General features: G+C 43.3%; 1 protein-coding gene across 1 annotated transcript; it reads left to right on the forward strand.

Annotated features, from left to right (window-relative positions):
• Window positions 1-1,638: 1,638 nt before the first annotated feature.
• Window positions 1,639-22,326, forward strand: OLFM4 (olfactomedin 4; the record flags this gene model as incomplete). Its single annotated transcript, XM_082859263.1, has 6 exons — window positions 1,639-1,827; window positions 5,380-5,415; window positions 6,770-6,922; window positions 12,958-13,170; window positions 14,989-15,148; window positions 21,524-22,326. 6 exons carry the CDS (start codon window positions 1,639-1,641, stop codon window positions 22,324-22,326), a joined length of 1,554 nt encoding a protein of 517 aa, XP_082715389.1.
• Window positions 22,327-23,470: the final 1,144 nt, after the last annotated feature.

The raw sequence follows: 23,470 nt of genomic DNA on the forward strand, positions 1-23,470 counted from the left end.
GAAAAAGAGTATACATATATACACACACATATATAAAAATTTGAACCATTCTGCTGTACAGCTGAAACTAACACAGCATTGTATCAACTATACTTCAAGAAAAAAGAAAAGAAATATTCTTCCTCTCCTCTAACAGATGGCCATGGATCCCCTGTCCCTGACCTCCATCTTCACTGCACATTGCCTTAGAGCAGATAAGGTAAGCAGACCCCGTTGCTTCCAGAAAACTTCTGGGAAAATGATCCTGACCTTCCTGGGCCTGCTCTAACTGCCTATCACCACGTCCACGTGAATGTGGGTATAAAGTTGCCCTGAGAAGGCGCCCTGTGTGGCTGGTCAGGTGTGTTTCAATGAAGACCCTGCTTCTCACATGAGTACAGTGTTGATTCTGAGAGTTTGTGCAGCCCCTGAGGTGCAAGAACCCTTCAGACCAGGTCTTCCGCACTGCTCCTGGCCCGGGGGTGGGGACAGTGAGGGGCAGGGACCTTCTTTCCCTGTTTCGAACCCAAACACCTTCCATATTGAGCTGGGCTTTAGGAAATTAAAAATAAAACCAAAAAAGCACACACAAAAAAATCTGACATTTGTATAGCACTTCAAAGCTTATAAGCAACTTCTTATACAATATTTCATTTAATTCTAATGATTTAGGAATTGTTATAACACTAGGGGGCTCAGTGATTTGCCTAATGCCACTGACTAAATGAGAGAGCTGGTTTTGAATATTCAGGCCAACACCCTTTTTCCCCTGCAGGAAGGAGGGCAGAGGTCACAGAGGTGTGTGAAATGGTGGAGGGGTGTAAATGGGTCTGAAGACCACTCCTATCTCTCAGTTTCAGGAATACACCTTGAGCTCCTGAATGCCTAACCAGCTCACAACAGGGTCTGGGATAAGGAGGTCAAGAGAGAACCTTCTGGAGAAAGAAACTGTTCAACCATGGGCCTCCCGAACTGGGTCTGGGGCAGCCTCCTGCTTGGGTTCTTTCTCCTCTGTCAAGCTCACAGGGCCGGGTGATTGACAGCGCAGAGCCCTGACTGAAGTCCCAGGGCAGACACATGGCTGGTGTCTCCTTCTGAGTGGGGCTGTTGATAGAACTCTGTGTGGAAGCAGACACTGCAAGGGAGCGGTCAGAGACAGCCTGGGCAGTAGCCAGTGAAGAGGGAATCCCCTGGGGAGAGTCACAGTCTCTAGATGGAGTTCCCTAGCTTTCCCCGGAAAGCCGCATTCAGGACAATGGGGGGGGGGCAGGGGACAAATAGAGATGGCTTCTGGGCAAAAGATTGAGGCTTACTTTTCCTTCCTGGGGTCCCCAAGCTCTTCATCCACAAAGACTACTTTCATCCCGTCTGTTTCAAGGAAGCGTCAAGTCGGAAACCAGATATTGGGCTTGCAAAAGCGCATTTGAGCTAAGATTTGGTAGGAGAGACCCAGATTCAAGGGCAGCTGGCAGAGTGGGGCTCAGGACCCGATGTGCAGGTGACGCAAGTTCCCGGCTGTCCTCACCTTCCTGGGTAGTCACGTGCTCTCTGGCAGCTTCCTCTTTCCCTGCACACTGGCCCGGGGGGAAATCCCCACTGGGCACTATAAGAAGCCCTGGAGCTCCTGCAGCAGCTAGTGGCTCCAGCCTAGAGCACAAGATGAAGCCGGGCCTCCCCTGCCTGCTGGCCCTTCTGTGCCTCCTCCACTCAGATACTGCGAGTGTCGGTGGGACCATCGCCACCTCTACCCACTTCCGCACCACCGCCTCCACCTCCTTACTCACCTCTGACTTCAGCTCCACCTCCGCCTCTGGCTCTGGCTGGTCCACCCCCGGCTTCGAGTCCCAGGTGAGGATGCCCCAGAGTCTGATAGCTGCATTCCTTCCCTTCCTCTGCCTTTTTGGGGGAACTGAATATAATTTCACGGATGGCTAGGCCTGAACACTGGAGCAGAGTTACGACTCCCTTTGTTAATTGTAGGTGCCCTGAAAATGAATTAAAACCTGGGTAAAATAATTAAATTGTTAGCAGGAGAGACAGCCTTTCGGTTCTCCGGCTGGGGGCTTTAGGGAAAGAATCTAAGCTTTCAAGAGGTTCTCAAACCTGGCTGCACCTTAGAATCGGGGCGGGGCGGAGGGGACTAAGAAAAATGAAGATGCCTGGGTTCTCTCCCAGATGCCAGCTGTTAGGGGATGAGCCCTGCTAGTAGACGCTCCAGAAAAGTGTGTCTAATTGATTTGCGGCTATCAGGGACCCACGGTGCTTTGGTTGGAGACCTGAGAGTTTCTCTGAGCCTGTTTGTAAGGGAGATGGGTGACAGAAGGAAGAGAAGGAATCCCTGGTCCTTGGGAAAGTGTTGTTACACATGCATAGTTCCCTGGAGGAGTGTTAGCTCTTTTTAGTCTTTCTTATAAGGGATCTTAAGAGCGATTTCCAGTTCAAAATGACGATAGCAGTAGCAACAAACAAGACAAACAAACAAATGAAAAACAAAGCATGCACTAGAAAGGGACTGGTCCAGCTAGCCCACATCTCTACAACGTGCAGTGAGCCTCGGTCTTTAGGGGATGAGCCCTCTTTGGATCTCCTTTGAAGAAAGGGAAATAGGCACAGAGGGGTGAGAAGTTAGGGTGCAGGAAGCAGCTCCTCCCTCCATCAGCTCCGGGCTTCTCTGTAGGAGTCCTGCTCTGAGAAACCTAGGCTTTCCTTGCTAAGGTATGATTTGGGGTGGGGGAATCTTAACTTCCCCTGAGGCTGTCCTCTGTACTTCTATGATCTTTACTCACAGGTCAGGTCACTGTTTATAGGATCATCTGAATGGAAGGGCCAACGGGAAAAGAGGAGGAAAAGACTTTTGTTTTCCTTTTGCCATCAGAACCTCAAAGGCAATGAAAACTTGTCAATTATGAAATGAAATGGTTTGGATAGGGCTCAGAAATGGCAGTAACGATGTTTACTGAGTGCCTTATAAATGTCAGGACTACGTTAAGTGCATAATATATATTATCTTATTTAACCTCAGAGGTAAGTACAATTAATTGTCCCATTTTAGAGATGTGAAAACTGAGGCTTAGTGAGATGAAATCATTGGCTTAAAGTCAATAAACTAGCCAGTGATACAGCTCAAACTTAGTTGTTCATGCTCTTCACCATCTCTCTCCATGCAGCCTTCTATATTTTCATGGAGTATAGATTTAAAGTGCTTATTTTGAAGAAGGGAATGGTTTGGGAATCATGAATATGAACCAAGATTCTTTGTAGCCAGAAATCAGACATATCATTTTATTCCATGATACTAAATGGCTTCTGGGGACAATGAGAACTGGTTAGCATTTAAAAAAAATTAAAATGAAAATTAATAGTATATTGTGAGGTTTTATCACCAATCAGAAACTGGCTTTTAGGTAAGGTGATCAGCTAACGTAATAGGAAAGAAAATATAGGTCAAGAAACAGAGAAACTCAAAGTGTCTGTTGTTTGGTAAGAAGATAAATATTTAAAAGATAAGATAAATATTAACTACCATTAACAGTAGTTAAATTATACTTAGAGTTTTTAATTTCCTTCCTGGTTTACTTATCTCCCTCTGGTGAGTTAATATCACGACTCCAACTTCTTTTTTATGGCAGGCTAGGTGTCACTTCCGCTATAAACCCAGTTTTCTAGGGCTGCTTGATGAGCTCTTTGGAAAGTGGTGGAAAACCCCTTTATAACTGTCATTGAGCAAGTTCCAAACATATCATTTTCTGTACTTTGAAAATGTTGAGTACCATTATTTTATGCCTTGAATCTTTACAGGCACTTAGACTTGGCTGCTAATTAGAACCAATTGCAACCTGAGATCCCAAATGTGAGTCGCGCCTTCGCTGGCGTGCTCAGAGCACTCCGCCAGCCTCAGGTGTCGCCCTCCAAAGAGGGGAGAGCTGCTATCTCGGTCCTCAACTCACAGGCAAGAAAAGCCTCGGTGCTTCGCCTCACACAGCAACTGGCAAGAGCCAGAACCTCGAGTCACATGCTTTTGTCATCAGGCTAAAGGGCTTGTTGAGGAAAAAGACACTAAGCCTTTCATAATGACAAGGGGCCTGATTCACGGGGCCGGAAGTGGGTCTTATTTGTCTCTTATTTGTCCGGCTCCAGACCAGAGCCTGGCAAGCTGTAGACACCAGTAAATGTGAATTGAACACAGGCCGAGTGAGAACTGATCAGTGTAAGGTGTCTGTGGGGTCCACAGGGGGATCACATACCCTTCCAAAGGCCAAGGGGACAAGGGCTTCTTTTTGTCTCCTGTCCCCCATGTGACACTCACATAGAGATTAAGCATTTGCCACAGAAAGAGACCCATCGCCATTAGTTTCATGGTCTTTGAGTGCGAGGAACAGAAATATCTCTAATGGGAAACACTGATCAAACTTATGGACCATTTGGATGTCAGCTGAGCATGCTGGACTGATGATAAGAAGGATGGAAGGCGGGAAGTCCACTGTGCCAGGACAGAGATGTGCAATACAAGACAGCGGAATGGCTATCAGCAGGTCTCATAATTATTTGCCTGCCTTTCAGGTGAACTTCAGGATGAAAAAGTTGTGAGCTAGTAGTTTCTAGTTGATTGTCTAGAGACTGCTGGATGATCTCTACTGTTTATGGAGTTGCCAGAGCTTTTCCAAGAACTCTCAGAATGGTCCAACCCTGTCTTGTGCAGCTAATCGACCTCCCCTTGTCAAAATGCGATGCAAGACCGTTTTTTTGGTAGACAGTTATTATAATAAGCTATTTCTTCAAAAGTCCATGATGGCATGGACAGGTCCTCCTGCAAAAGCCTTGGCATGCTTGAGCTGGAGTCTTTCTACCTTCCGTGGGAGTGATAAAACTGGTTCCCAGGGAAGCTGCTCTCTGCCAGGCTCCTGGTGTGGCTTGTCTAGTCTTTATTTGTCCCTGGCAAAGACCTTTCCCTTACCCTCCTCCCAGCCACAGTGTTCAGCATAAACCTGCTTGTCCCTCCTCCTTACTCCCCAGTTTTTGCAGGTGTGGGGTGTGATTGGCAAAGAAAGTTGAGGCCAATGTCAAGAATTAATGTGGCATAGAGAGTTTTGGGTACAAATATATATATGTGTGTGTGTGTGTGTGTGTGTGTGTGTGTGTTTGTTCATCTTATAGAAGATTAGGTTAAAATAACAAGCAATTTGGCTGCAAAAGCCTGAATTAATTGGTTCAGAGGTCACTGATGGACTAGATCTTGATTATAGAAGCATCCAAGTCCAGCTTGTTCAAGAATCAGGGAAGGTGGTAGACATTAAATCACAGAGCACACAACCTCAGCTACAGCCAGCTGACCTCTGAAATATTGAGAAGTGTAGCCTGCATTTCTTCAAACTCTGAAAACCATCGCTCTCCCCTTGGCAGTTTCAGAAAAAGACCCTTCGGGCTGATGTTCCACAGGTGAGTTTTGGGCTGGCCGTCAGAGAAGATCATTGAAAGGCAGTCAGTCGGCCGCCAAGAGTTACTCTGTAAGGAAATTGTAGCAATAAATAAATGTTAATTGTGCCGGGATCCCCTTGGGGAAGCTCAAAGGGGACAAAAGAAAAACAGGATCTTTCAAACCTGTCATTTTAAAATATTCAGTGGCACCGAAGTGGGAGCCTGAATATATTAAAGAAACATCAAATATTTAAAAATGACTTTTCTGCAAGTGATAAGCCGGAAAACTTAAAAAGAATTTGCACAAAATCTTCAAACTCATACATTGCTCAGTTTTTAACAAATGGCTGGTTTGTCGCCATTTTGAAGGATGTTAATTATACACTTTCCCAGGTGAAGAGAGGATGTGAATTTGCATTGCATAGCTTCACTGTAACCCACATCCTTGATGTTTTTCTTACTTTCCTGAAAGGCATTGGGTTGGGGCTGGGGTAGAAGTGTGGAAAAGGAAATGAGGGTGTAGAAGGAAAAGGAGAGTGACATTTACTGATCACTTACCACGTGCCAGGGACTTGGTTTACATTACTTTGTTCCTCTTGGGAACAACCCTGTGAAGCAGGTTATATCTACTTGACAGATAAGGAAACAGAGACTTAAAGAGAATTCAGGTCCAGTAAGTGGTAGAATTGCCAACTTAGGACTTTCATCCCGTCTTCTTTTTTTTTTTTTTAATAAATTTATTTATTTATATTTTTGGGCTGCGTTGGGTCTTTGTTGCTGCGCGCAGGCTTTCTCTAGTTGTGGCGAACGGGGCTACTCTTCGTGGCGGTGCGTGGGTTTCTCATTGCGGTGGCTTCTCTTGTTGCGGAGCACGGGCTCTAGGCACGTGGGCTTCAGTAGTTGCGGCGTGTGGGCTCAGTAGTTGTGGCTCGCGGGCTCCAGAGCACAGGCTTAGTAGTTGTGGCACATGGGCTTAGTTGCTCCGCGGCATGTGGGATCTTCCTGGACCAGGGTTCGAACCCATGTCCCCTGCATTGGCAGGCAGATTCTTAACCACTGCGCCAACAGGGAAGTCTTCTCATCATTTCTTTATTTCTTTTTCCTTACATGGGGACAGTAGTAGTTTCCTTAAAGACTCTTCCAGAAAGGAGAATGATATGGTTTGCTTAACAGGTGGAGAGGTGACTGAACACTGAGCTACACTTGGGAGACATGGCAGCAGCTTTGGGGTGTTTCTATGATTCCATTCATTTATGTATTGAACTCCACTCGCTTGCCTCTGAGCACTCTTTTGACAAGCCAGTTTCTGTCACTTCCCTTGCCAAAGGCTCATTTCCCGGCTTATTACTGATGTTGAACTTATTTTTATTTACAGTCGTTTTCCAACTTCACTGGCTCCAAGGATGACCGTGGGACCTGCCAGTGCTCTGTTATCCTGCCAGACACCACCTTTCCTGTGGAGAGAGTGGAACGCTTGGAAATCATAGCTCAAACTATCTCCCAGAAGTTCGAGAAAGAGTTTTCTAAAGTAAGTATTTTATTCTTTTTTCCTCTTCCAACAATATCTTGTTAAGAACAAACAAAATACTTTTTATTCAGGACTTTATAAGCAGCCTTTCTTCACTGTATCAAAGAGCACATTTGCATCTAATGGAAGCTTTAGCATTTATTTCACAGCAACCTATGGAGTTCTTTACAGCAGGAAGAGTGAGAGCACAGGGAGAAGATGGGATGGAGATGAGTCACGCCACAGGATAAACTCGCTTCAATATCATGGTGTGTGTGCAGCTGGAAAGAAGCCTGAGTTCTCCCTGTAAATTTCAACTCTGAAATCTGTATTTGGTTTTGTGGTTTCTTCCTTTTGGTCTTCTTCTTGGTCATTCCTCCAGCTTTGCCTTCTTTTCTTTCCTCTCCTCTGTCCTCTTTATGTTCTATCTTCCTGCCCTTGCATTTTTTTCAGCCTATTCTATTCCATTCCTCCTTTCCTTCATTTCTATTTCTCCTCTTGCCACAGTCCTTTCTTTCCCTTTTCCTTCTTATTTTGTTTTTGTTTTTTACTTTTTTTGGTCTTCTCTTGCTTTTGGACTTTCCCCTTCCTTCTCCTCCACCCCTCCCACAAATCTCCCTCTCATCTTCCTTCCTTCCTCCCTCTTTTCCTCTCTCTTCCTCCTATTTTCTCTTCTCAATTCACTCTCTTTCTTCTCTCCCTCTCTCTCTTTCTTGGGGTTAGCCTCTATTGTCTCAGCAGGGACATTACATCAGATGCATCCAGCATTAGCCCCAAACCGAAGGCTTCCCTGGGAATTTGAAATGAGACTAGTAGGTGGCTCAGCCTTGATAAAAACCTCCACTTGAGCCCCTGATTACTGCTTTCTCCAGCCAGAGGAAGTCATCTCACGGGGTTAGCCCTTCTCTGAGCTGGCTGGAGCAATGAACTTGACATTCCAGTTTTGACCCCTTTAACCTTTTTAGCCAAGTTAAAAATCAACCAAAAGAACTTCCATCTTCTGTACAGGTGAAGTCCAAGCTAGGCTATCATCACATTATGCATTATTTAATATCATTCCATTAATTTACTTACAAGGAGCTCTGGCTTCCCTGCAAGATTCAAAATAGGTTTTCCCAAGAAATTTCAGCTCAGCTACCTCAACATTGAGCCTAGCTCTCTTTTAAGACAAAAGTTCTGATGAGGCTGAGCCCCTGCTTTCAACCTCAATTGGTAGATAAATATTCTAAGTTTAAACAAGTGTCCAGGAAAATGTGTTTGACAACTCCAGGAACCTAGCTTCTTAAGAAATAAAATGTCCTTGAATTAATCAGCAGAAAAGGCACAGAACTAAATTATAAATTCCAGTCATTAATATTCATAGCATAATCAAGTACAGATAAGAAGTTATGCATAAAAACATAACAAGTGGAGGCAATCCTAGGTAAAGATCTTTTCAGTTAGAGTCATTTGCTTTGAAATAGTGGGAGCTACTGATCTGCATGTCTTCTTGGCTGGCAGGGATGTGAACGGCAGTTTGAAACCCCAGGCTGCTCCAGGGAGAGTTTTGTGAGTCTGGGACATTTCATTCCAATCCTGTTAAGGGGGGGCAGGTGGTATCTGCCTTGCTAATAATTGGCAGGGAAGAAGTGTGGAGTAGGTGGAAAAACTTTCAGTTCGAAAGTGTCAGTAGCTGGTTCTAAAAATAATTCATGATTGAAGCCTAAGAAAGGAATTGACCTGCCCACTGAGATTTGCATAATGGATTCGGGGTGTGACAGGTGAGGATAACAACAATAGCAGTAATAGCTTCCCTCTGCGCTTTCCCGTTCTACTCTCAAGCAACCCTTTAAGGCATATAAGCCAGTGTTCTTTTCCCCATTGTAGGGATGGAAAAACTGAGGCTCATAAGGGTAAAGAGACATAAATGTAAAGGTCTTTTGGCTGCTTAAGCCAGATCAGGAATCTCGGTCTTCGGAATCATTCTCTTTCTTTCTTTTTTATTTTTTTATTTTTTATTTTTTTGTGGTACGCGGGCCTCTCACTGTTGCGGCCTCTCCCGTTGCGGAGCAACAGGCTCCGGACGCGCAGGCTCAGCGGCCATGGCTCACGGGCCCAGCCGCTCCGCGGCATGTGGGATCTTCCCGGACCGGGGCACGAACCCGTGTCCCCTGCATCGGCAGGCGGACTCTCAACCACTAAGTCACCAGGGAAGCCCCGGAATCATTCTCTTTCAATCATTATCTTTCCTCTCTGCCGTGCGGTTATCATGCTCTAAGAAGAGATGCACCAGGTCAGTAATGCCTTCCATCCAAAATTATCTCTTCAGTGAGGGCTTTTGAGTTTCCAGGTGAATTACTATAGCTGTCCCTAGGTTGCCTTGGAAATCACTGTTTATCTAGAGGCCTGGGGGAACGCCCGTTTGGGCAGGCCAGTAGAAAAGGATTTGGACTGCCTTACATTGATTCATTATCTGTCAGGACATGGAGAAGACAGGGACGGCCTCTGCATAAGATGCTGAAAGCATTTTATACTTTTCTGTGGTTATGAGATGTCCCTGTGTAACTGTACTTAGAAAGGAGACAACTCAGAATTTTTTTTTCTCTAGAGGGTTATGGTCTTTGGGGCGAGTTATTTAATATGACACTTTTGCTAATAGTTCCTCATGCATGAAAGGGTTGAGGCAGCCTGGGAGACATTTAGGCAACCCATAAACAAACAACGTCTACTGAGCCACGTTTTGTGCAGTGAAATATAATAAATTAAAAGGTCAGATTGAAAAAAACCTGAAATCACTGTCTAATAATTGCTGTAACTTATAGGGCATCCATTACACCAGGCACTTAATATACATTATCTCTAGAGTTTACAATCATCGTGTGAGCTTGTTACCGTTACCTCCAATTTATAGGAGGAAATGAAGGCTTAGAGAAATTAAGTGATTTGTCCACAAAGTACTGAAGCCAGATTTGAGCTTAGGTGGATCTAGCTGCAGAGTGCTTCATATGTCTTGACGGCCAATTCAAGCTCAACTAATCTTGTTGTTAAAAAATATATTAAGATGACAGTATGTGGCAAAGTACCTTTATTTATTTCAGTTAATCTAGCTATGGTGACGATCACAGGTTTTGAGGAACTGGCAGAAACACAAGCCAACTAATTCTTTAGCTTAATAGCCACCTGGGCTGCATCCTTATCTATTACATTGACTGTATAGAGCAACAACACCCCAAAGAGACTTTAATGCTTAGAACCCATCAATGACATGATACGTGCATAACGAACAGAAGAATGGGAGCTCTGAATGAAGGGCTGAGCGTTTGAGGGCAAGTGTAGATGAGTCGTCTAAAGCTCAAACTTGTAGTGATGGGGAGCTTTACACGAAAAATGTTGACACAGGGAAGTGTCCCTGTAGGGCTGGACGTCTATTCTTGCTACACATCCCCAGGTAAACTGGGCGCCTCTGCTGAGGCTGCACCTCCCAGGAAGAGTTGGGATGTTTCCAGAATTGTCCATTCCATCTCAACACTAGAGATCCGTACACGTAAAGAGTTTAGACTATCTATTTAAATTAGTAACATTCACACCACGAAGCCTTTCTGGCCCATTCTCAAATTCTCTCCTGCCTTCTGTAACTCCATGGACGATTCCAATTTTCCTGAACATCCCGGAGCTATTCTTGACATTCCAGTCAAGTCCAGTTCTTGAAGGAACCTCAAGATTTCCCCCAAACAGATCTGTAGAGACCCTTTACTTTGGGGCAGAACCAGGGCAGACCCACCATACGTTCTCTGAGGTTTGCAGTGAGAATCTGGGAGTGCCACATTTTATTTAGCAGAAATGACAGTCGAACCACTTATTTTTTATAGAACAACAGCTGTGATATGCCACCAAAATGTGCCAGGAAAGCTGAGGGTGTTTCATTCGTTCCAAGAGCTGGCAAGACCAAATGCCAAGAATATTCATTTCGCAAACTTCCATTTCTGCCATCGGTTGGCACTCCATTATTATTATTTTTTTTCTCACAGCCAATGTTTTATGCCCGATTTTTGGAGGAATTGAAACCTGGCTACCTTATATATGTGTTTGTACTTTTGAGTGGGACTTGCTAGGTGGACTTGCTAGGTATATATATATATATATATATATATATATATATATATATATATTTTAACTTCCTTATCCACCAAAATGTCACCAGCCTTATCAGCCTCATCTGATGGCAATGAGCATCAGTTGCCGAAGGAGATACACGAGCAGTGCCAAGGGCTGCGTTTTCAACTTTCATTAAAATCCTCTTTGCCTGAAGCCCTAGCCCTTTAGGTTCGTGGCCTATGTGTCTAATTTGTACAGTGGGGTTAAGTGGAAAGGCTAAAAGGACAGAAGTTAGGGCTGCTTTTGGTATTAGAAAGATTAGAGGCTGACATCTGGCTCTGAATTCATCCAGGCCCTGGGATCAGCTTCTTGACATTAGTGAAGTTTGGGGGAAAAGTATTACTTCTCTTCACATTTTTAAAAAGAATATAAAACCGGCAACTTTTAATGAGCAGGTCCTTAAAAAAGCCATGGCATTTCTTTTAGAGATCAGATACGGAAAGAACCACCAACTGTGTTTATTGAAATATCCATTTGGAGATTCCAATTATACACTAAATCACCATGGGAATTTTTGGAAGTATTTTAACTTAATGATCAGACATTCAAAAATATGCAACAAATGTGTAATTTAAAGGTCTGATTGCAATAATCAGTTCTTGGAATAAACTTGGAATAAATATGTGGGTGCACTTAATGAAATGTGCACTTTACAGTTGCACATACCCTCACATATTGTGGAGTCAGTTGGATCTTTTTTTTTAAATTGAAGTATAGTTGATTTACAATGTTGTGTTAGTTTCAGGTGTACAGCAAAGTGATTCAGTTATACACACACACATATATATATATGTATTTTTTTAAGATTCTTTTCCCTTATAGGTTATTTCAAAATATTGAGTATAGTTCCCTGTGCTATACAGTATGTTCTTGTTAGTTACTAAATAGACATTTCACCAGAGAAGATATCAGATGGCCAAAAAGCACATGAAAAGATGCTCAACATTGCTAATTATTAGTGAAATGCAAATCAAAGCTACAATACCTCGCATGGGTCAGAATGACCATCATCAAAAAGTCTACAAATACTAAATGCTGGCGAGGGTGTGGAGAAAAGGGAACCCTCTTGCACTGTTGGCGGGAATGTAAATTGGTACAGACACTATGGAGAACAGTATGGAGGTTTCTTTAAAAACTAAAAATAGAGCTACCATATGATCCAGCAATCCCACTCCTGGGCATATATCTGGAGAAAACCATAGTTTGTAAGTTGAGTCTTTATGTCACTCTATAGAAGGCAGAGGGGCTCAAAACTCATTGCATTTGGTGATCAACAAAGGAATTCTTCTCAGAGCATTTCTCCCTCTTCTAGAAAATACTTAGATTTAGAGCGGTGTTTCTAAATGGAGGGAAGGGGATGATGGTGGTGATTTTGCCCCTGGGGGACATTTAGCAATGTCTGGGGCATTCTTGGTTGTCACAGCTGGGGGGTGGGTAGGTGCTATTGGCATCTAGAGGCCAGGGATACTGCTAAACATCCTATACTACACAAAAAGCCCCCCACAAGAAAGAACAATCTATTCCCAAATGGAAATAGTGCTGAGGTTGGGAAACCCTGATTTAGAGCATGTGTACTAAGCGGAGGAGGGCGGGCAAAAGGCTGATTCAAACGAGTTTAGTTTGGGGTGCTGGTATCTTCAAACATTAAAATGGAGATTAAAATGTACTTGCGAAGGATGATTCTGCAGCACAATTATTTTTAGTCTAGGCAAGTGCAAAATCCACCCTCTCCCCCACTGTAATAATAACTTCTTTGTATTTGGATAGATTTTTAAAAATATTTAGGTAAATATATTTTTGATCCATTTCTTTAATTAAAAAAGATCGAAGGCAATCAAATAGTCCCCAAGGACTTGGTTAGTGGAGGAAAGCTGTATGACATCGCTCTGAAAACTGACTTGAGCTGTTTGATTCCCCTCTAGGTGAAGGAGTATGTGCAATTAATCAGCGTGTATGAAGAGAAACTTTCAAACCTAACCGTCCGAATAGAGATCATGGAAAAAGATACCATTTCTTACACTGAACTGGACTTTGAGCTGATCAAGGTAGAAGTGAAGGAGATGGAGAAACTGATCGAACAGCTGAAGGTCGGTTTTGTTGGAAGCTCAGTGATTGTCGACCAGCTGGAAGTGGAGGTAAGGAATGAAATCGCTTCTTGTGCATTAATAATGTCTCTTCAGTGAGCAAGTGCTAGGATCAGGCTCGGAGTCCCTCTTCTGACGTCTAATGCTGTACTCTCTCATGACCGCCTGGCAAGGCCCGTGTTCTGTTTTGGATGGACACCTGGCTTTGAACAGTAAATTACACACGTTGGGAACATGCTGATTGAGGAGTAGGTGTTGTCTAATGGTCAGAGTCCTGCCCCAAAACCAAATGGCCTTTCAGTGTCTCTAGAAAGGAGATGACATAAGTGTGAACAACTCCATGGCCAAGCTAGATCAAGGGGTCTTCTCTGTTCTGGATTTATCCTCATGGGACTGGAAGACCACGGTTTTGGATTTGCTAGGTCTGTTTCTCCTTTTGAATGATCACACAGTCCTGATCCCTCTTGGAATGCTTCTCTACGTACTCCACAAGCCTCTTTAAAGGAGTTTCTTGTGAGGATGTTTTGCGAAGCCTTTTAAGCTCTGTGGATAAACACTATCCCATTAATGTTATGCTTGGGTAATTTATTTTTTATTTTTTTTAACATCTTTATTGGAGTGCAATTGTTTTACAATGGTGTGTTACTTTCTGCCGTATAACAAAGTGAATCAGCTGTACATATACACATATCCCCATATCCCCTCCCTCTTGCATCTCCCTCCCACCCTCCCTATCCCACCCCTCTAGGTGGTCACAAAGCACCTAGCTGATCTCCCTGTGCTATGCGGCTGCTCCCCACTAGCTATCTATTTTACATTTGGTAGTGTATATATGTCCATGCCACTCTCTCACTTCGTCCCAGCTTACCCTTCTCCCTCCCTGTGTCCTCAAGTCCATTCTCTATGGCTGTGTCTTTATTCCTGTCCTGCCTCTAGGTTCTTCAGAACCTTTTTGCTTTTTTTTAAGATTCCATATATATGTGTTAGCATACGGTATTTGTTTTTCTCTTTCTGACTTACTTCACTCTGTATGATAGACTCTAGGTCCATCCATCTCAGTACAAATAACTCAATTTCATTTCTTTTTAGGCTGAGTAATATTCCATTGTATATATGTGCCACATCTTCTTTATCCATTCATCTGTCAATGGACATTAGGTTGCTTCCATGTCCTGGCTATTGTAAATTGAGCTGCAATGAACATTGTGGTACATGACTCTTTTTTGAATTGTTTCTCAGGGTATATGCCCAGTAGTGGGATTGCTGGGTCGTATGGTAGTTCTATTTTTGGTTTTTAATGAACCTCCATACTGTTCTCCATAGTGACTGTATCAATTTCCATTCCCACCAACACTACCATAGGCTTCCCTTTTCTCCACACCCTCTCCAACATTTATTGTTTGTAGATTTTTTGCTTGGGTGATTTATATCAACGAGAATTTACTAGCACAGTCATGACATGGGCTGTCATTGAGAATTCCAGTTCTGTATTTTAGAATTTAGGTTTTCTCTGGCCCTCACCATTCATTAGAAACTTAATTATAGTACGACATGAGTAAACACGAGTTTATAGGGGAAGGTTATTAGAGATGAACTTTAATGGACACTTGTGGATACTTAGACGGAGCCTGTTCTCTGTTATTAAAGCTGTTAAAATCTTTGCCATTTTCTTCTTGTCACGCACATCGGCCTGCAATCTGACAGGCATTCACGCTAAACCATGAAATGTATTCTTCCAAATGAAACCAGTCAGAAGAATCTCAGGTGTATTCTCTGGCAATGTTTCCCTAAGTGACATATTCAGCCCTGAATGTTTATGAAGGAAATTGCGCAATAATATAAAGTCACTCTGAATTTTGATTTCCTTAGATAAGGAATATGACTCTCATGGTGGAGAAGCTTGAGACGCTAGATAAAAACAATGTCCTTGCCATTCGCCGACAAATCCTGGCTCTGAAGAACAAACTCAAGGAATGTGAGGACTCTAAAGTCGGAAACCTTCCTGCCCTACCCCCTCCCCCTGCACCAGGTAAGGGGGTCCCATTTTTACCAGGCCCCATTAGGAGCTAAGGGTTGGGTGGGGAAGGGCTCTGGGATTGTGGAGGTGAAGGAAGGATGGGATTTTTGCGGCTCTGAGTTTACTCTTCCCCGCTTTTAAATCTCACCTACCAGAGCTCTACATACTGTCATGTCCTGGGGCGCACAGAAGAAATGTCTCTACGGTGATTGTCTGGTTATCAGGGGCCCGGGGAAAGCCTCTGCAATCCGCTTGGCTTCCCCTCCGGGCTGTCCTGTGGATTGTAAGGGCTGATTGGCTCATTTATGTGATGAGCTGGGTTACGCCTTGAATCCTCCATCCCTCCTTCCTTCCTTCCCTCCTTCCGTCCACCTCTTTATTTCTCCTTCCTGCTTTCCTTAAATGCACGTGCTGTGGAGTGCCTCCCAGGATTCAGTGAGGATTTAACGGATGGCTCCGCATGTCCAGTACGTGAGGGTGTGTCCTGCCGTCCCTCCTGGACTGTGAGTTCTTGCAGGGCAAAGACGGCGTGTTCCTCTCTAAGGAGTCATCCTTGGAGGGGGTTAAGTGTAGCGTAGATGTGGGTGCTCATAAATACCTCCTTGAATGGACTGGTGGAGTGTAGGGGTCAGGGGCGTGGCATTGTGACCCCAAAGGCCTGAACTTTCCAGCTATGTAGCCACAGCAGAAAGGTTCTTAATCTCCTCCTTGGTAAAACGGGAGAACAGTAATACCTACTTGGCAGCGTTGCTGTGAGGATTCATAAAACAAGTCTTGGGAGACTCAGAGCTCTGTGATCGGCATTTATACACTGGCGATTGTATTTGTTGTTAATGAGGATAATTGAAGTGAACATCTTGCTGCAAACAAAAGCAGTGCTAAATCCGTGTGTGTTCCGGCACGTCCCTCCAGGAGAACTAAAGCCGCAGGGTCCAGCCCTGGAGCCAGGGTCATAGGGAAGCTCTCTTTGCACATCCTGAGCATCTCAGCCTGAAAGGGGACAGTATCTGTTAATCAAATCGTACAGCTCTTGTTATTTTCATTCATTCCTATTGTCACCACCTGCTTCCTTTTGGGCCATGCGTTTCTGGATCCTTGTCAGTGTCGCTGGTTTCTTTAAGGCTTTAATTAAATACTGCCACAGTTATAAGCCTCTTGGTGTTGTTCAGAGCCCTACCTTCCCTCCTTCTGCAGTTGGGAATCTGTCACAGTATGACATGCAGAGGAGGTTTGGGACAAAGGCCATGCTCTATCCTCTAACAAACCAGGCTAAATGTGGTCTGGGATCAAAGGTGTCAACGTCGTCATTGGAAATGAGAGCTCATTCTGCGGGGCCACGGAGGGCTCCCTGAGGGCAGGAATCAAGCAGCGACCACTCCTGATACTACCTGAGCAAATCTTTCTTTCCTTCCTCTATCCCTCCTGTCCTTTTTTCTTTCTCTCTCTTTTTAAACCTCAGCAAATTGTCCTCATGAAATAGCTTTTTCTGCCACAGTTTTCTATGCATCCCTTGGAATGAGGACATTTTAGAGCAGGAGAGAACATTCAGGGCTGTCATGTCTCAGAGGAGGGGACTTAGTGGTGAGGATACTGCTTTTCCTGAGGCCACACAGGCAGCTGGTGACAGAGCTGAGGCCGAAGTGCAAGGCCCCTTGCTCCCTGTCATCTCAGGACCTCGAGGGTTAGGCGTCAGTAACTCAAGGCCGGCGGTGGGGGAGAAAGTACATGGCTTAGTATCTAAGGAAGAAAACAGTGAGTCTGTTTTCGTATTTTTGTTAGCCTTTTTTTATCTAGAACTTTCCCCCACGTCCTCACACTTAGACTTTTGTGAGCCAGCCCAGCCCAGCTGTGTTGTTTAAACAAATTGGACGCAGATTTCCTCTCACTTTCCCACAACCTTGGCTGTAGCTGGATCCCTGCCAAGCCACTTGGCCCTCCTCCAGCTCTGTTCATACTATATTTATGATGTTTATATTAAACTGACTTTTTGTCATGTTTTGAAATCAATTTCTTTCACTTGCTCTCTTTCTGTTTGGATTGGTTGATAATGCAGAATTGGAAAGTCCCCAGGCACCACAAAGTTGTGAGCCTGTGGAGACTTTAATTAAAGTTACTCACTATTAGGGGACTTTAAAATCTGGCCTGTCTGCTTTTTTTCACTGCAGAGTTGCGCGGAACAAAAAACACTCTATGCAAGTTTCAGCTATAAAGTAATTCTGTGCTCTCTTGGGCCCTCTGGGCAGCTGCAGTTCGCTACCCCAGCGGTCAGCTTGATCTGAGAGCCAGTACATAGCATTAGGGCTCAATAAAATGTGCTTTATAGATGGCTTCTGCTGCAAATGGCATCCTTTTCTGCTTCATTTCATAGAACTTTCTAATCTAAAATAATTGGCCTTGTGCTCATTAACTGTTTTTCCTGCAAACAACTGCCTTCAGTTTCTCTCTGTTCTCCCCCTGAATCTAAAGGACTGCAGATAGGAAAATGGGATGTGAATGCCCAGGGGTCATCACTGTTGTGCTCAAAGATGCAAGGATCTGTGCTGGCACATCGTAGGTGCACAGTAAATGGTCCACGAAAGATGTAGGGTGACCAGTCAAAATTCCAAGCTAGAGAGGAGCAGAGTGTTAGGTAACACATATCCATTTCATCTTAATCATTTTCTGATTATAACCATTTTAATTGTATTATCGTCTTTGCTCAAAGTTCACTTGCCCAGGTGAGAGAGGGCATTGATGGATCCAAGATTAAGTTTCCTCTGCTGGTATATAATCTTTAGCTTTAAAAAAAAAAAAAAGTGCTACTGGCCATGAGACTTTAAAAAAGCCAAGTTAGAGTATTTTAAGTCTCACCATGTGGCCTCCCAGGATATTTTCAGAATACCATGGCAATATCCAATAAATTGCATGACAAAGAAGAGATTGCCAACCAAGGCTATCGGGTGTAGAGGGTTCCCTGCATAACATTCAGTGGATTGAATACCAGGCTCTTGGAAACTTTCAGTTATGTACCAGGGTAAAGAGCTAGTGTTTTATAAATAAGGGTAAGGTGAGTTTGGGGGATTTAATCAGTTTTTATTTCCACAAACATAATTTGGTGTCACTGGGTAGCTGGTCCTGTTCTGGGCACTCGGGTTATCAGGGTAAGTACAGAAACCTCCAGAAACCACTATCTTGGAGGGGAAACAGTCGTGTAAACCTTCAGTTGTAACATGGATGTGATTATAATGCTGACCGTTATCATTTATTGAGTCAAATGTACATGTCTTCTGTCTACTCTTCCTCACAATTCTGCAGAGTATGTATGATTATTTTTCCTTTAACGTAAGGAAACTGAGGCTCAGAAGGTTGGGTAACTTGCTCAAGGATACGCAGTTCATAAGTGCCGGAGTCAGGATTTGAACTGGAATCTGGCAATGTTTTCAGTGTACCAGGCTGCCCTCCACAGATGCTGTAATGGAGAGAGAGGTGCACCTGTGATTCCTAGAGTGACAAGAAAGTTGCAATAAGTCACCAACCTGATTAACACCAAATTAGCTTGGCTTTTTTGCTTGCGGAGTAGCTGAAAGGGTACCTTCGTTCTCATTTCTATGGTGTGTTCTCTCCCATCAGGAAGTGCAAAATGATTCGTTGGTTTTTCATAGTTCTCGGGTCAGGGTTGGGCAGTGGGCTGTTGTTCCAGTGGTAGGATAAAGTTGGCATAAAGAAAGAAAGGAATGGAGTATCTCTAAGACCTTGAAATGCAGGCTGGGAAGGGGTACAAGATTAGAAAGGGCGGGGAGAAGCTTGGTGTAGAAAGGGTGGGCGGATGGGGTCTCTGCTTGCGCTAGATGAGCAGTGGGCACTGGGCCGGCTGTCAGTTTCACTCATATTTCTAAGACGGTTTGTCGCCAGGAGTCGAGGAAACCCGCCATAGCCTTGTCAGCAGTTTGTCACTGCTGTAGCCACATCTGTAGAATACAAGAATACTTAGTTTTCTTCTTATTTCCACTTCCTTTGATGAGAGCCAGGGCTCTAAAAATGGTCTAAAGGAGATAGAGGATAAAGAGAGGATAACAAAAAGGACAGGAGATGTTTAGAGTTGTTGTGGGGTGAGGAAAAGAGATTTAAATGACATACAGTTTTAATATTTATACCAGGTACAATTTTAATCACCTGGTCAACTTGTGAAATGATGAGACGTTAGTAGTAGTAGTAGTAGTGATTTTTAAGAGAAGTTTATTTTGGTTCCTTCATATCTAAGGATTTCCACATCTAGGACAGAATAGTTTATTTTCTTTAATCCCATGATAAAATACTTGAATGTGTTATATGCCTCGTAAGTTTTCCTTAAATAATTTGTTGCTGTTGGTTTGGCAGCTTTCCTTTCAAGGAGGGCAAGATTCAATTAAGCAAATAATGCCTGAGTCTTCTAACCTGCAAGGAAAAAGTGACTTTCTTTTATTTCTTCAGAGTGAAGTGTAGTTGAATAAATAAGTTCTCGGGAAGGTATTTTAACTAGAAAATCCAGTTTGTAACATATGGAAACTCAAACAGTTTTTGTTATCATTAAGCTGAACACACCGCTAACTCTATTTTAATAATTCATGCATTGTTTCATAAACAAAAGCAAACAAGCATTCATCTGAGAGATCACTTTTAGAAGAGGAAATAATAATTTATAATTTTATTATTTCTTTAGAGGAGAGCAGTCTCTTAGCTGAACACACGTTGCTTTTTTATTTATGAAATGGTGCATGCATTATTAAAATAAAGCCGTGACTGTGTTCTGCTTAATGATATGCAAAATTATTTGAGGTTGGGTACAGAGTGGTTTCATTTCTCTACCTGTTGTATGGCTGGCTGGCTTTCCCACCAACTGCGGATTTATGAGAGCATTTAAGGAGCACGTATTTAATTCCAGGACCAAAAAGCCCCAACAGATTGGAAAAATAAAAGCAGGATTTCTAGTGATGGTTTCATCTCTGAACAGTCCTTGAATGAGGAGGGGAGAAAGGGGAGGCATTTAGCAAGGAAAGGAATGGGTCTTTCCATATGTGTCAGAGGCCGGGACTCAGAGGCGAATGCTTTGCACCCCCTTGCTCCCCACAATGTTAATCTCGGGCAATTCTTTGGAGCTCTGCTTCTGGCCCAAGCCCACCTCACACACTCTCCATGGCTCCTTGATTCCCTCCAAGCATTTAAAGGAGGAGGGAAAATGATCTCAAATGTATCTGAAGTTGACTTTTCTCTGTAATTCCAATAAAATTTATGACCAGTTTTTTAAGGGTATTTGTTAAGATTCCAGAAAATGTGTGTTCAAATCTTTAGATAGCTATTGTAAAAATACTGGAGGAATTTTATTTTATTTTTTATAGCTCATAAATGGTCTGGGTTGGCAGGCATTTCAGAGGGAGGGCTCTGCAAAGGGCCAAATTGCCCAGACTGAGTTATGCACCCAAGTGTTACAGAGAATGTAGATTCAGGGACCGGTGAGTCTGGTCCCACTTGATTGTACACATTGTGACAGTGACAGCAACAGAATGGGAACGACGAAGTGCTTGCCTGTCATTCTGTGGCACAGTAGACTATGGCTTATGAACAGCAAGGCCCACTTGTAACTGTGCAGTGAGATGGGTCACCAAGTGATCTATGCGATCGGCTATGTTTTGGGCACAGAGCAGGCAATGTTGCCCTATAATAACTTCCATGGCTTCTCAAGGCTGAAATCCCACCATTAGAGGACCGTTAGAGGACCTCTTAGAGGTCCATTAGGAGACCATCTTTCTGTATCTTTTAAAATGCCATAGTACAAACTTCCTCTTTTGAGAGTAGCTTGGGGCATCATTGGTACCTGGTGTGGATATGCCCTTGGGGTCCCAGGGAAGGGCAGAGGGTGAAGGGAAGAAAGACTTGCCTAGGACAGACTTCTCCTTCATCCCAATTCTCCCTGACCCTGGTGAATAGCAACTTCTGGCTTTATGAAAATAGGGTAGCATTCTCACCTGATCTTACTTTCTTGATTTCTCTATAAGGAAAAGGAAATAAAATAATATTGGCAAAACGCTTTCTCGTAGAAGAAAATATATTAAATTCACCAAGTCCTCCTTTCCACTTTCTGGGCCCTCAACGCTTTTTAATATGGCTCTTGGGAATTTCATTATCCCCATTTTCCAGATTGAAAGCTCATTCATGTAAATAGAAGGTAGTGCTCTCTAGAACTGACAGCGGGCTTGCATTGAGACAGAAACCAAGAGTAGGTTTTGCCTCTTCTCCATCAGGACCACGGTTGTCATTGAACATTGACAAGAAAAATGTTTATGGATTCCTTAGGTTCTTAGGATATTAAACTGTTTGTATCTTGTCATTCATTTTCTCTAAGAATGCCCTTTTATTTGCTTGTTCCTCTAGGGAGCTGTGCTCACGGTGGTGTGGTGAACATCAGCAGGCCGGTTATAGTTCAGCTCAACTGGAAAGGATTTAGCTATCTGTACGGCGCCTGGGGTCGGGATTACTCTCCTCAACACCCAGGCAAAGGGCTGTACTGGGTGGCACCTTTGGATACTGATGGGAGAACTTTGCGATATTATAGAATCTACAATACACTGGATGATTTGCTGTTGTACACAAATATCCGAGAGAACTGGATAAACTATGGCCAAGGTGGTGGTGCAGTAGTTTATAAGAATAACATGTATGTCAACTGGTACAACTCCCGGAACATTGCCAAAGTTAACCTGACCACTGCCTCAGTTGCTTTGACTCAAACTCTCCCTGATGCTGCCTATAATAACCGCTTTTCTTATGCTAATGTTGGTTGGCAAGATATCGACTTGGCTGTGGATGAGAATGGATTGTGGGTGACTTATGCAACTGAAGCCAGCACTGGTAACATGGTGATTAGCAAACTCAACGACACCACACTTGAGGTGCTAAACACTTGGCATACCAAGCAGTATAAACCATCTGTTACTAACACATTCATGGTGTGTGGGGTTCTGTATGCCACCCGTACTCTGAACACCAGAACAGAAGAGATTTTCTACTACTATGACACAAGCACAGGAAAAGAGGGTAAACTTAACATTGTAATGCAGAAGGTGAAGGAAAAACTGCAGAGTATTAACTATCATCCTTTCGAGCAGAAACTTTTTGTCTATAATGATGGTTACCTTCTGAATTATGATCTTGTCTTCCAACAGATACCCCAGTAAACTTTTATGTGTTAGGGTGGAGAGAAATAAAAATTTTTTTGACAAAAAATGGTCTTCTCCACTTATTTAGGTATCTGTGGGGGAGTGAGGGATGAGGAAGCGGTGGGGGGGGGGGGGCTCAGGATTCAAAAGTGTATCTGCTTAGTTGTAATGTTTGGGAGCAGAGTTCTACCACACTAGAGACTTAGGACATTGCCCTGATTGGATGAGTTCTCTTGGAAGCCACCTGCTTCCTGGGATGCATTTCTCAAGTGAAAGGTCATTTCAGGGTGGACGGGTTGTGAGAGGTCTCGGGGCATCATGGTTCTAAGGAAGCCTTCAGTGAGGTGACATCTGGAAATTAAGGAACTTAGAGAACTCTGTATGGCTTTGGGGATTCTTTGTACAAAAGAGAGGGCTCAAGGACAAGTTCCCCTCCATATAGCTTGGTTAATTCTTCCACACCTGAAAGAAATCTGGGGCTTAATTAGGCAGATTAATATCTGAAACTCCTTGAGGGTCCAAATCTCCAACTTTGTTTTTCTTACTAGCATGTGGAAGGATGTTTTGTATGTATCAGATAAGTAAATTCAGTGTGCTTGTATTCTATCTGTGAAATGCTCTGAGTTTTCTGGAGAAAAGTCCTTTTAGGCATTAAATTATCTAATCAGTCCCAGATGGATCTGCAGAGGAGGTACTTGGGTTTTTCTTTTCTCTTTTGACCTTCATAAGAGTCAGTAGAAGACTCTTACCTCATAACTTCATTCCAAAGGCAGCTCAGAAGATTAGAACCAGACTTACCAATCAATTCCTCTCACACCTCCCCCAAACTCCTACTTAACAACAACAAAAAATTAACCAGTTTTTAATGGAACAGATATAAGATAAACAAAACTAATTTTCTTTTGTTTCATCATGAACTTTTACTTTCATGACTCTAAGACCATAAGAAAAGCAAACGGCCGTGATAAAATGATAGCCTATCTGGTTCTATAGTAAAGCCCTTAGAGCATACGTTAGACTCGTATTAAGTCACATCAACGGCTTCATGCAATTTTTGTCTTTAAGCCTGAAACTTGTAAGAAAATTAAATTTCAATATTTTTTGAGGAAGAAATGTGAAAAAAAATTGAAAGTATGTAGTAAATCAGTGCAATCTGAAAACC

The sequence above is a fragment of the Leucopleurus acutus genome (genome assembly GCF_964270905.1).
Source record: "Leucopleurus acutus genome assembly, chromosome: 18".
Taxonomy (NCBI): domain Eukaryota; kingdom Metazoa; phylum Chordata; class Mammalia; order Artiodactyla; family Delphinidae; genus Leucopleurus; species Leucopleurus acutus.